The following is a 13,378-nucleotide window of genomic DNA, read 5'->3' on the forward strand; positions in this document are numbered from 1 at the left end:
TCATTCAACGGAGCTGGCCAAGACGTTTATGCAGCGTACCTACAGCGGTGAGACCATTTTTCAGTTTCCGTGAAGAACTCACCGTCGAAGACAGGGTCATCATGAAAGGAAACAAAGCGGTCGTGCCCACTGCCCTGCACTCTGAATACCTGAAGGTGCTACACATGGGACACCCCATTTGTAGGAGTTGAATCCACCAAGAGAAGGGCATGGGAGAGTGTTTTCTGGCCATCTCTAAAATTGGGACATTCAGGCTGTCGTTATGGTATTCGGCGTCTGTAACAGCCTGAGGCCTCACCAGCAAAAAGAGCCGCTAAAACTGCACACAGTCACAGACCTGCCCTGGTCTCTTGTCGCCACAGACATGTTTGAATGGAAGAGTCACCATTACCTGGTCCTTGTTGATTCATATTCTGGCTGGTTTGAAATTGACCGGCTCAGCAGCCTGTCATCATTGACTGTCATCAATAAGCTAAAGCCTCACTTCTCAGTCAACTGCATACCACAGAAGCTGTACTCAGATAATGGAACACAGTATACCAGCCAGGCCTTCCATGACTTCAGCCGATCTTGGGATTTCCAGCATGTAACGAGCAGTCCAGAGTATCCTCAGTCCAATGGACTCAGTGAGAGGGCCGTAAGGAGTGCAACGAAACTGTTAGAGACCACAGAGAGGGACGGGACAGACATCTACCTGAATCTGCTTGGAACATGAAACATACCCCGAGACAACATCTTGGGCTCACCTGCACAAAGGCTGTTGTCCCGTCGCACTCTGACTATTCTGCCCATCTGCAAACAATTGCTAAAACCAGCTGCAAGAACCCCGTCCAGCATCGAAGCACAATTAACAAAGATGCGGTGGACACAAAAACACTATTACGACAAGAGCAGCAAACCACTACGCCCCCTGGAACCAGATTAGGTGGTGAGACTCCAAACATAAAGGGGACATGATAAAGTAGGAGTGGTGAAGCGGAGGTGTGATGAGCCACGATCATATGTTGTGGATTCTGAAGGGAAGGAATACAGGCCTAACCGACGCCACATCCTGCCATTTATGGAGCCACAGCCTCCGAAGAGCACCACATACACTGATGAATTGAACACAACTGGTTACACACTTGACCCCGACATGCACAAAATACAAAGGACTGAAGGAATTGAACGAACACCAGCAGAACAGTGTCAGAGACAACGAAATCCAGAAAAGTCTCCCACCAGTGTATCCCAGCAAGGCGAGGGATCCAAGCAATGTGTCGTACCGCCGGCCAAAAACACAGTTCAAGTTGCCAATTCTATGAAATTCACTAGGTCCGGCAGAGCCTCTAGGCCAAATAGAAAATACATGAACTGAGCTAGCTGCTGAAGTTTATTGAATCCAAAATGTGAGAAATAATGCTTTGTTATTTGATTCTGCATAAAGTTTTATTCTGTTGACAATGCATTAAGTTGTGAGGCACTCAGTTAAAGTTAAGTGAACCAGATCTTATTTACATTTCCATTATAAAACTTCTGTTAGTGCAGAAGTGTATGATTTTATGCTTCCCATGTCCAGGAGCCACAGCTAAAGAAGGGGATGTAGATAGCTGTACCGTTTAACTGTTTGACCCTAAAGTGTTACCGTTTCGTCAAGATTCATTTTGTACACACCACTTGTAAAATAAATGTAAAAAGAAATCGAGTTGAATTATTATGGATTATTACACGGGTCTTCTCAATGCCGTGGAACGCTCCGTTCACTTGCATAGGCTCTTCACAACTTCCGGCGGTGCTAAGTATAATTGACCGCTGTCAAGGAAAACAAAGGACTTTTTGCCTCTAATGACGTGTTTGGTATCAATCCTTAAGTAGTCCGGTAACTTTTCAACCCCAGCGACTTCGGTTGCTAAGCGACGTCCACGTCTTTGGCGGACTATTTCCCTGCTGATCAACACTACGAATGCTGGTAACAAATAAATTGTAAAAAGACACACCATGCGAAGTTATTTTTTCGTTTTGGCAAGTAACTGTGTAATAAGCGGGATAATGTATAGAACGTTGCCGGTCATTATCGAAGCAAGACACCTTCGCGGCGCGTCGGTGTCCTGTTCGCCCTGTCGGGGCTTATTTTACCGATAATGAACGGCGTTCTATACATTATCCCTTACTTATTACACGGCTCTTCTCAATGCTGTAGACTGCTCCATTCACTTGCATGGGCCTTCCTAACGTTCAGCTGTCAATTATTTTTGTTTATTACATGGCTCTTCTCAATGCAGTGGAATGCTCGCGTGCATGAGTTTAAGTCAGAATGCCTGATATAGGCTAGTTTTGATGGAATGTGTGTTGTGAATTGAGAACAGCCAGCTCATGATGTGATACAGCGTTCAGCTGTGCAACAAATATTTTTTTCTTTTTCAAACTTGACGACTTCTGTAGTGCTGTGTGTAGCCACACGTTTGCCCCTTCTGAACTTCTCTTGTTTATGTTGTTAGCTTAGCCATGTCATGTCACGTTGTCAACATTCGATACATGGAGCAGAACATAGTGGGTCATATGTCCGATGCTTTTTGGAAACGTTTTCTTCAAAAAACATGCCAGACAGAATTTGTATACATTTTATTCCTTAGTAATTAGACACAACCAGTCAGCTCAATATACAGTCGCATTGCCTTACTACGACAGACATAAATACAACCGACCTCATGTTCAGCAGGAGGATCCTTTACCCCACTACTGACAACATGTGAAAAGGGTGCGACGTGCCCGACGTGTCTGACCTGAAGCCAGCTGAGTGACGGGCCTTGTCGGGGGCGGAGCTAGGGACCCATTTGGGGGCGGAGCTAAGCGGCCCCTCTGTAAAGACGTTGGGAGTCGGCGGGGGCGGAGCTAAGCGACTCAATAAAGCAGCCAGGACGCGGTGGAGAACCTGGTCTCACATGGTCTCACCACCAGAGGAACACTGTCCTGTTCAGAGTACGCTGTCCAACCGACCTGGAACAGATAAAACGTAGGTCTTCTTAATAATCCTTCTGGCCCGGACATGTTGAATGTGTTTGATTACATTGTAATGATCGTGATACCAAGAATCGCTTACTAATTTGTCCAACCATCTGCTCCCCAGGTGAAACCACAAGAATGGAAACGGTGAAGGAACTCGTCCCCTTCGTCAGAGAGATGCTGAGCCAGAAGCCCACCCGCGGGATGCTGAAGGTGTATCTGCTTGGCACAGTGGTGGCGGTGGTGGGCACGGTGGTGGGCACGGTGGTGGGCCTGGTGGACACTGTGTGCCATCCCTTCTCCGGGGAGGGCCCTGACGACGCCGAGATGGCCATGCTCATGTTGGGAGAGTCGAGGAGGAGGACAATAGTAGCGGGCTTGCCTGTGAAGAGACGAGGAAGAGAGCAGCTGGAGGAGGTCCAGGGAGGAACCTGTTTGGAGACAGACAAGACCCCTGCAGCCCTATCGAAGACCCACGGACCACCGGCTTTCAGAACCGCAGCGAACCGACTTCATGCGTCCTAAAGGAGCGTTTTAAATGGACTTTTAACAAGAAAATATTTATTTATTATTGTGTGTGTACCATTATTGTGTGTATGTGTGTATGTGTGTGTGTGTGTGTGTGTGTGCCCCCCTGCTGGGTCAGGGTCTTTGAGTCTCAGAGGTCTGACTGACTGCTGGTCAGTTTGACGCAGCTCCTCGGGTCAAAATGATTTTATATATAAAGTGTTTGTCTCAAAAGTCATACTCTAGTCTAGATATTACAACTTTTCCATTGGAATAAACATTTGTTTTGATCAAATCTGAATCCATTTCTTTCCCGAGGTATCAAATAATTTCATTAGACTTGAGAGTATTTTTATTAAATTAAGCTTCCAGTGTTTTATTCTCTCAAACAGATTACAACATAGCTGATATATTTCGTGTCCCTCCACCAATTACAGATGCATGCATCATATCTTTCATAAGTAAATGTGCACGTTTATGGAGGTATATATAATCATTGAAATTGCACTTTATCGTATTTCCCACTTAGGAGAACTTGTGAAAGAAAAGAATAATCAACATGATGTCTGATATTGACGACAGGGAACATGGATCAATATTAATCAGTTCCACCACTGGGCGGCAGTATAACACACTTCAGCCTACTGCACAACCAACTTGTATTCATGTTTGTAGGGCTGTGTGGAGAAGAATACAATATTTGCCAAAATAAAATGTGTATATCCTAAAAAAATATATAAATCTATTCAAAAAAGCACAACAAATGTGCATTCATATTAAGGGCATTTAGCAGACGCTTTAATCCAAAGTGACTTAAATAAGTACATTTGTCAGAAGAAAGATAAACAACAATATATCGCTGTCAGTACAGTAAGGATGTTAATAGAACCAAGTGAAAAGCACTAACAATCGCTAGGTTAATCAATCCCCTATATATAACAAAGATGCAACACGATGCTAAGTACTACTTTTAAAGGGATACTTCATCGGTGGAGATCTGAAGGTTATATGAAGTAAATAATTATATGTATTATACATGTGCAAAAAAAAATTGAAATCGGTTCATCCTAGCCTGAGAAAAGGCAGAAAGTGTCTCTGGCTCAAAAGTAAGAAATCCTCCAACTACCACAGTGCATTGCGCTCGCTGGATCGCCAGCCTGTTTCCGTTTGGAGGGGGAAGGACCCATGGTCCTAGCGTGAGTGGTAGCGCAAGCAAACTTTGTGTTAACATATCCCTGTGATACGTTGACTAGTTTAGACTTCTGCCCCCGTTTTTTCAAACGCATCATTTCTATATTACTGTACAGCATAAAAACATTTGCTAATTACAATAGCTCAGCATATCAAGTATTTGTACTCAACCTTTTCCCCCCAGTTGAAATAAGTGTTTATCTCATACAGTAGGCCTACTTTAGTATAACAGCTCTTGGGTTAGTAAACAAATCACAACAACCAACATGAATTTGGAGTTTTCTTCATGAAAAAATATGAACTATTTACAAAAATAAAACGTGTAGGGTGCGTTTGCTAGAGTCAAATAGTCACAGCTCATCTTGAGCATCTACTGTCTCCTGGTAGCCATGGTACTGCCCATCTTGTACTGGGTAATTAGCTCTGAAGGCCTGGACAACACAGGAAGCCGATACTGTCTAAGAAAGAAAGAGAACAACATTAGCAAAGCAAGATAAATTATGCCTTGAGTAGCCTATACAGCATCACACAGACTTCAAGCTAACGTAACGTAGCCTATGCTCTGCCAATAAGATCGGCTACTTTCGGAACTACATTGTCACGTTCCCCTGGACTCAAAACTGTTGTAGCCAATGGGTTGGTAAAAAAACAAACACTTACTCTATGCTCAGACGTCTGTTTCTCCCGGCGGGCTTTGGCTGGCGTTTCCAGTTCACTTTCTGGGTCCGAAAATATGTATCCAATACCCAACTGTTCAGATGAGGCGTAAAGCCAGGGTGAGAGGTTACACACATGGCCCCGTCCTCGCCAGATTCAGCCATTTATTGTAGAAGAAACTGGCATCGCTGAAATTCGCTGCAGCATAGGGAATCTGTGTTAGTGTCTATAGGCGAACAGAGCAAACCGGCGCGCTCCAGCTCCTCGTCCTCGTCAACAGGCAAGGCTTGTTCAGCTGCGGCCGCAGCAGCCTCCTTCTCTATTTGTTTCAATTCTTCCTGGCTGTATTCTGGCTCTTACTAATAGCCCTGAATGTCCAAATCCAACAACAGATTTTCAAAATGCACTTTGGCTGTTTCACATTGCAAATATATTCTCTAGGTAAGCGGTGAAGAAACATGGCGGACATTGTGTTTACATCTCGTATGCGAGCTGTATTCCTTATTGGTGGGCTCACAAATTTGCGGAACCAGTGGTTTGTAGTCCTCGGCCCTTCTAGCAGGCAAGCAAAGTTCTCCCGAGATGACGTTAAACGCGTCATTTGACGCCATCTCGGGAGAAAATTTGATCAGGAATGCTGGGCCAAGAGAAGACTGGGTTATGGTGTGTTACTGAATCCTCGGATGCCAGCCTTCCGATTGTGGCATGAACTTGGCTAGTCGTTGTTTATTGTTTGCTACATTAGGCTCTTTAGCATACCAGCCCGAAAACAAACAGCACAACTTTGCATTGTATTGCACGCACAGCAAGACCATGCAATGTATAAATTGGTGACCGGAATAAATTAGCAATGTAATCAAGGGTGTAATAGCATTTAAAGTCTACATTAAAATGACCTACGTGGTACAAATACAAAAAAAAAAATCTCTTCACGTGCGCATTTTGTTGAGAGCGTCATCACTGCTCTCGGTCTACTCTCAGATTTTCGAAAGATGAAGACAGAAAGGGGGCGTGCCTTCGAGAAATGCCGCAAGAAAAATGGGAGATCTTCGACTTTCGACTTGGTAGTCTGGCGTTCGAGGATTCAGGAACACACCATTAGACTGAGGGAAAAAAATATTTTATATATTACAGTGGGGCAAAAAAGTATTTAGTCAGCCACCAATTGTGCAAGTTCTCCCACTTAAAAAGACGAGAGAGGCCTGTAATTTTCATCATAGGTAAACCTCAGCAATGAGAGACAAAATGAAAAAAAAAAAATCCAGAAAATCACATTGTCTGATTTTTTAATAATATATTTGCAAATTATGGTGGAAAATAAGCATTTGGTCACCTACAAACCAGCAAGATTTCTGGCTGTCACAGACCTGTAACTTCTTCTTTAAGAGGCTCCTCTGTCCTCCACTCATTTCCTGTATTAATGGCACCTGTTTGAACTCCTTATCAGTATAAAAGACACCTGTCTACAACCTCAAACAGTCACACTCCAAACTCCACTATGGCCAAGACCAAAGAGCTGTCAAAGGACACCAGAAACACAATTGTAGACCTGCACCAGGCTGGGAAGTCTGAATCTGCAATAGGTAAGCAGCTTGGTGTGAAGAAATCAACTGTGGGAGCAATTATTAGGAAATGGAATACATACAAGACCACTGATAATCTCCCTCGATCTGGGGCTCCACGCAAGATCTCACCCTGTGGGGTCAAAATGATCACAAGAACGGTGAACAAAAATCCCAGAACCACACGGGGGGAACTAGTGAATGACCTCCAGAGAGCTGGGACCAAAGTAACAAAGGCTACCATCACTAACACACTACGCCGCCAGGGACTCAAATCCTGCAGTGCCAGACGTGTCCCCCTGCTAAAGCCAGTGCATGTCCGGGCCCGTTTGAAGTTTGCTAGAGAGCATTTGGATGATCCAGAACAGGATTGGGAGAATGTCATATGGTCAGATGAACCAAAATATAACTTTTTGGTAAAAACTCAACTCGTCGTGTTTGGAGGAGAAAGAATGCTGAGTTGCATCCAAAGAACACCATACCTACAGTGAAGCATGGGGGTGGAAACATCATGCTTTGGGACTGTTTTTCTGCCAAGGGACCAGGACGTCTGATCCGTGTGACGGAAAGAATGAATGGGGCCATGTATCGTGAGATTTTGAGTGAAAACCTCCTTCCATCAGCAAGGGCACTGAAGATGAAACGTGGCTGGGTCTTTCAGCATGACAATGACCCCAAACGCACCGCCCGGGCAACGAAGGAGCGGCTTCGTAAGAAGCATTTCTAGGTCCTGGAGTGGCCTAGCCAGTCTCCAGATCTCAACCCCATAGAAAATCTTTGGAGGGAGTTGAAAGTCTGTGTTACCCAGCGAAGGCCCAAAAACATCACTGCTCTAGAGGAGATCTGCATGGAGGAATGGGCCAAAATACCAGCAGCAGTGTGTGAAAACCTTGTAAAGACTTACAGAAAACGTTTGACCTCTGTCATTGCCAACAAAGGGCATGTAACAAAGTATTCAGATGACCTTTTGTTATTGACCAAATACTTATTTTCCACCATAATTTGCAAATAAATTCTTTAAAAATCAGACAATTTGATTTTCTAGATTTTTTTTTTTTCATTTTGTCTTTCATAGCTGAGGTATACCTATGATGAAAATTACAGGCCTCTCTCATCTTTTTAAGTGGGAGAACTTGCACAATTGGTGGCTGACTAAATACTTTTTTTACCCCACTGTACAATAGAGATTTTATAATGATAGAACGCCGGTTCTGAATGGGTGAAGTATCCCTTTAAGTGCGTACAATAAATGCCAGGACGTACAAAGATAGGCAATAGGTGCATAAGAGGGGTGTTTTTAAGAGAGTTAGGGAGGATAAGGGGCAGTGGGGGGTAAGGGAGGAGGCTATGCAGAGTCCAGGTGATCTCTGAACAGGTGAGTCTTGAGTCTCTTGCAGAAGCTGGTGAGCGACTCTGCGATCCTGACATCGGCAGGAAGCTCGTTCCACCATTGCAGCGCCAAAACAGAGAACAAGAGTTGTGAAGATAATAACATAACAACACAATTGTGGTCATTAATGTGTGTGTGTGTGTGTGTGTGTGTGTGTGTGTGTGTGTGTGTGTGAGATGGAGGTAGGTAATTTCTTAACTTCTTGTTTATGACAGTTAAATGATGACAGCTGAAATATCTCTCCTGCCCGCTCCAAGTCAGACAATACACACCACATCCCTTCCAGCTGTGACCCAGGAAGGCCTCCTAGTGTTTAACACTGAAACATTGTTGCTTTACTTCCTGTTCTTCAGGATTCAGTTAGTGGGTTAGAAAGTGGGAACATTTAACATTGGAAATGTTTCCTAAATTTCCATCCTAGGTGGAACTGTGCAACACTATATTGGTGCCTCTGAGAACCATGACACAACCTTTCTGAGGATAAAATTACATCATGTTCAGTAGAGAGCAGATGGTTTTCTATATTCAGTATTGAACTAAACAAGTAACATCTACCTTCATGTTCAATGGTGACTTCAGACACATGATACTGAAACATGTTTGAGGGTGATAGACCAATGAGCCGGGATTAATGGGATAGAGAACACACTGGTGAGTAGTAATGCTGTCTTATTCCCACACACTCTTCTCAGTACTGGTGTCTAGCTGTCTGTACTGTTCTGGGTCTACTGGGTTATTATTGTTTCTTAAATTATTCTAAAGTATGTCTGCGTCCTCATCTCCTGATGTGACGAGGGGAACGCTGGTCTCTCAAACTGTTCCCTTGTTTTTAGAACAACTGCAACCCCACACATTAGTCAGCCTGTGAGTGTATCAGCCGATGGGTCTGTGTGTGTGTGTGTGTGTGTGTGTGTGTGAGTGTGTGTGTTTGTGTGTGTTTGTGTCTTCCATGTGTTCCACAGTTCACCTCAGACAGTGGAGCATGGGTGAGCAGGGTTTCCATGACCTTTTCCCTGATTAGTAGCTCTGGATGCAGAGGCAACAGGTCCTGTGTTGTTTATCACCTGACTTCAGGGAACCTCAGTGCACTGTGTTGTTATGATGGCAGAATCACATCACCCATATAGACTCATGTCAATGACCCATTTATTGGATGGTTTTAGAACAGGGGTCGGCAACCTGTCTTTGTAAAGGGCCATTTTTGGTCATTTCTGGGGCCGCATATCACTTTTTTGTTGCAGGCTATTTAGCTACTTTAGCCATTAAATAGCCTGTATAGACATGAACAAAAATTGATAGTTTATGCAATGAATATATGAGGGAGGAAAACAACAATAAATTACCCTATCATCCGCATAGAAACGAAAAGCTGCATTTGGGACGTTTTGTCCAAGTCTATTAAAGGTCCCATGGCATGAAAATCTTACTGCATGAGGTTCTCCAACATAAATTTGAGTTCCCCTAGCCTGCCTATGGTCCCCCAGTGGCTAAAACTTAAGTTTGGTGTAAAACGAACACTAGGTGTTCTGCTCCCCTTTGAAAAAACGGAGGCTCAAGCACGCTGATTTGGAATGTGGTCCCATATGCCGTCATAAAGGATCTAAGCTCCTCCCCTGCATTGCCCACACAGAGAATTTGCCCAGCCAATGAGACACGACCGTGCGTGCGCCACATGTGTGTGTGTGTGATCACACACACTGTAACGCAAGTGTTTGCTGTTGGTCTTATGGCGCATAACACGTCGGTTCTTTGACGTCTCTTGTATTTCCACAACGAGACTGTAGTTGGTTCACAACGAGTTGTAGCCATGGTTGAGAAGGAATTGGTGGAGAGGAACTTTGGCTTTGACTCCCTGAAGTACATGAACTGCGACATGCTGCCTGCCGCCAGTTGCCGCGAGGCACCACCGCCGCAAAGCACCACCGCCCGGCAGCGGGCAGCCGGCAGCCAGCAGCAGGCAGTTCAGTCTACTTCAGATTGATGTGGAAGTGGAAGAACCGGAGACGTCGGAGAACCCGACAAAGTCGTTTGTGATTCATAATATCGCCTGGACGCACACACAGCTTTGGGCCTTGATAATATGTATTATATGATATAGAGGTCTATGTATTATATGATATTATTTAGATATAGAGCTCCAGAACAGTAACGCAAGTGTTGTACACTTCCATGTTATTTGGATAACCGTTCTGCTGTTGGCGTTATGGCGCATAACACGTCAGACTCTCGTCTCTGGTATTTCCACAACGAGACTCGTAGTGGGGGTTATCTCAGCCATGGTTGAGAAGGAATTGGGGGAAAGGAACTTTGACTCTTGGCTTTGTCTCCCTGAAATACATGAACCACGACATGGAGGAGAAAGGGAATGTTGGCTGTGAATGTCTCCCGCTTGAGCCCCGCTTCCCGCTGTCGAAGGAACACCGCCTCTGCACTGCAGGAGGCGGTAATGCCTAAGCGCTGACGGCTCCCTCGGCAGCGAGGCTCCGGCGGGAGATAACCAAATGGTGGTTGCTGAAAACTAAAGGACTATGGCATAAATAACCCTTTTGTAAGCCTGGTAACACGTTTGCATTGAAATTAACAGAAATACCAACATTTCTTTTTTATGTGTCCAAAATGCTTTTCAGAGCGAGAGAATCACTTTTTGACCAACTATGTGATTCTGACCTTATAATGTTAATTTTGCTCAAAACTAATAAGTTTCACTTCCAAATGGTGGTTGCTGAAAACTAAAGCACTTCTGTTCCAAATGGTGGTGTATGGCTTATACAACCCTTTTCTAAGCTTAGTAACATGTTTGCAGTGAAAGGAACAGAAATATCAACTTTTGTAGTTTTTATGTGTGCAAAATGCTTTTCAGAGTGAGAGAATCAATTTTTGAGATACAACGTTATTTTGAGATTTAAATGTTGATTGTGCTCAAAACTAATATGTTTCACTTCCAAATGGTGGTTGCTGAAAACTAATGGACTTCACTTCCAAATGGTGGTATATGGCTTGATAACCCTTTTGTAATCCTGAAAACACGTTTGCATTGAAAGGACCAGAAATATCCACTTTTCTAGTTTTTATGCGTGCAAAATGCTTTTCAGAGCGAGAGAAGCACTTTTGACCAACAATGTGATTCTGACCTCACGGTGAGGACGGTGGTGTTGCCCTCGAATGTGGGCAGACCGGTGACGAAGTCCAGGGCGATGTGTGACCAAGGCCGGCTAGGAATGGGTAAGGGCCGAAGCAGACCGGAATGGGGACGGGTCTAGGTCTTATTCCGGGCGCAGGTTGCACATGCCACAATAAACGCATGGACGTCACGGACGTCCATGGTAGACCACCAGATTCGCCGGCAGATGAAGTCCAAAGTCTGGGTGATTCCCGGGTGGCAGGTGAGCTTTGAGGAATGGGCCCAGACCAGTACCCTGGACCGTACAGCGTCCGGAACGAGCAAGCAATTTTGGGGGCCGGAACCGGGAGCTGGCTTCTGCCTCTGCGCAAGGCGTACTGCGGACTCAACCTCCCAGGTGAGTGTGGCGATCAGACAAGCGGGGGGCAGGATGGTTTCGGGATCAGTACAGGGGTCCTCCGGGGAGTACAGGTTGACAGGGCATCCGGCTTAACGTTCTGGGACCCGGGACGGTAGGTTAGGGAGGAATTGAAACGACCAAAGAATAAGGCCCACCTTGCCTGTCGAGAATTCAATCTCTTAGCAGACTGAATGTAAGCCAGGTTGCGGTGGTCGGTTCAAACTATAAACGGGTGCTCCGCTCCCTCCAGCCAATGTCGCCACTCCTCCAAGGCGAGCTTGACGTCCAAGAGCTTGCGGTTGCTGACGTCATAATTTCTCTCCGGCGGGGACAGCCGTTGAAAGAAGGCACAGGGGTGGAGCTTGTGGCAGGAGGGTGAGCGCTGGGAGAAGACCGCGCCCACTCCGGTGTCAGAAGTGTCGGCCTCCACCACAAACTGGAGAGAGGGATCGGGTTGAACGAGGATGGGCGCGGATACAAAGCGCTTCTTGAGGCCTAGAAAGGCGGTCTCAGCCTCCGGCGTCCACGAGAAGGAACTCTTGGAGGTCAGGGCCGTGAGAGGTGCCGCAACTTGACTGTAGCCTCGTATGAACCGCCGATAGAAATTAGCGAATCCAAGGAACTGTTGCAGTCTCTTGCAGCTTGGAGGGGAGGGCCACTCGGCCACCGCAGAGACCTTGGAGGGATCCATCTCTATCTGGCCTTGACCGATTATGTAGCCCAGAGAAAGAGATTGACGGAATGTGGAACTGACACTTCTCCGCCTTGACGTAAAGTTGATTCTCCAGCAAACGTTGAAGAACCTGTCGGACGTGAACCCTGTGCTCCTCCACGGATCTCGAGAAGGTTCAATATGTTCATCATGTCTCGGAGGACATCGTTGACCAGGGACTGGAAGACAGCGGGGGCGTTGGTGAGTCCGAAGGCCATAACCAAGTGCTTGAAGTGGCCCAATGGGGTGTTGAATGCGGTCTTCCACTCGTCTCCCTCCCGGATGCGGACCAAGTGGTACGCATTGCGCAGGTCTAATTTGGTGAAAACCACAGCTCCGTGGAGGGGAACGAAGGCGGAAGTAATGAGGGGCAAGGGATACTTGTTTTTTTACCATGATATCGTTCAGACCGCGATAGTCGATACAGGGACAAAGCGAGTCATCCTTCTTCCCGACAAAGAAGAACCCCGCTCCTACTGGTGAAGAGGATGGGCGGATGATCCCAGCGGCAAGGGATTCCCCGATGTACTCCTCCATTGACTCGCATTCGGGACGAGAGAGATTGAACAGGCAGCTACCAGGGAGGGGAGCCCCAGAAAGGAGGTCAATGGCGCAGTCATAAAGTGGGGGGGCAAGGACAAGGCGTGGGATTTGCTGAACACCGCCACAAGGTTGTGGTACTTCTCCGGAACGGAGGACAGGTTAGGAGGTGCGGCAGCGGACTCGAGCTCTGGCGCCCGAGGAGACTGGGCGGACTGCAAACAATGGGACAGACAGTGTGTACTCCAGGACATCACTCGATCTGTTCCCCAATCGATCTGGGGGTTGTGTGTCTTCAACCAGGGTTAACCCAGAA

General features: G+C 46.0%; 1 protein-coding gene across 1 annotated transcript; it reads left to right on the forward strand.

The window, feature by feature from the left end:
• Positions 1–3,120: 3,120 nt before the first annotated feature.
• g0s2 (G0/G1 switch 2) lies at positions 3,121–3,507 on the forward strand (the record flags this gene model as incomplete). Its single annotated transcript, XM_079747535.1, has 1 exon — positions 3,121–3,507. The coding sequence occupies one exon, from the start codon at positions 3,121–3,123 to the stop codon at positions 3,505–3,507; it is 387 nt and encodes a 128-aa protein (XP_079603661.1).
• Between the last annotated feature and the right edge of the window lie 9,871 nt (positions 3,508–13,378).

Source organism: Pollachius pollachius (assembly GCF_949987615.1).
Source record: "Pollachius pollachius genome assembly, chromosome: 12".
Lineage (NCBI taxonomy): Eukaryota > Metazoa > Chordata > Actinopteri > Gadiformes > Gadidae > Pollachius > Pollachius pollachius.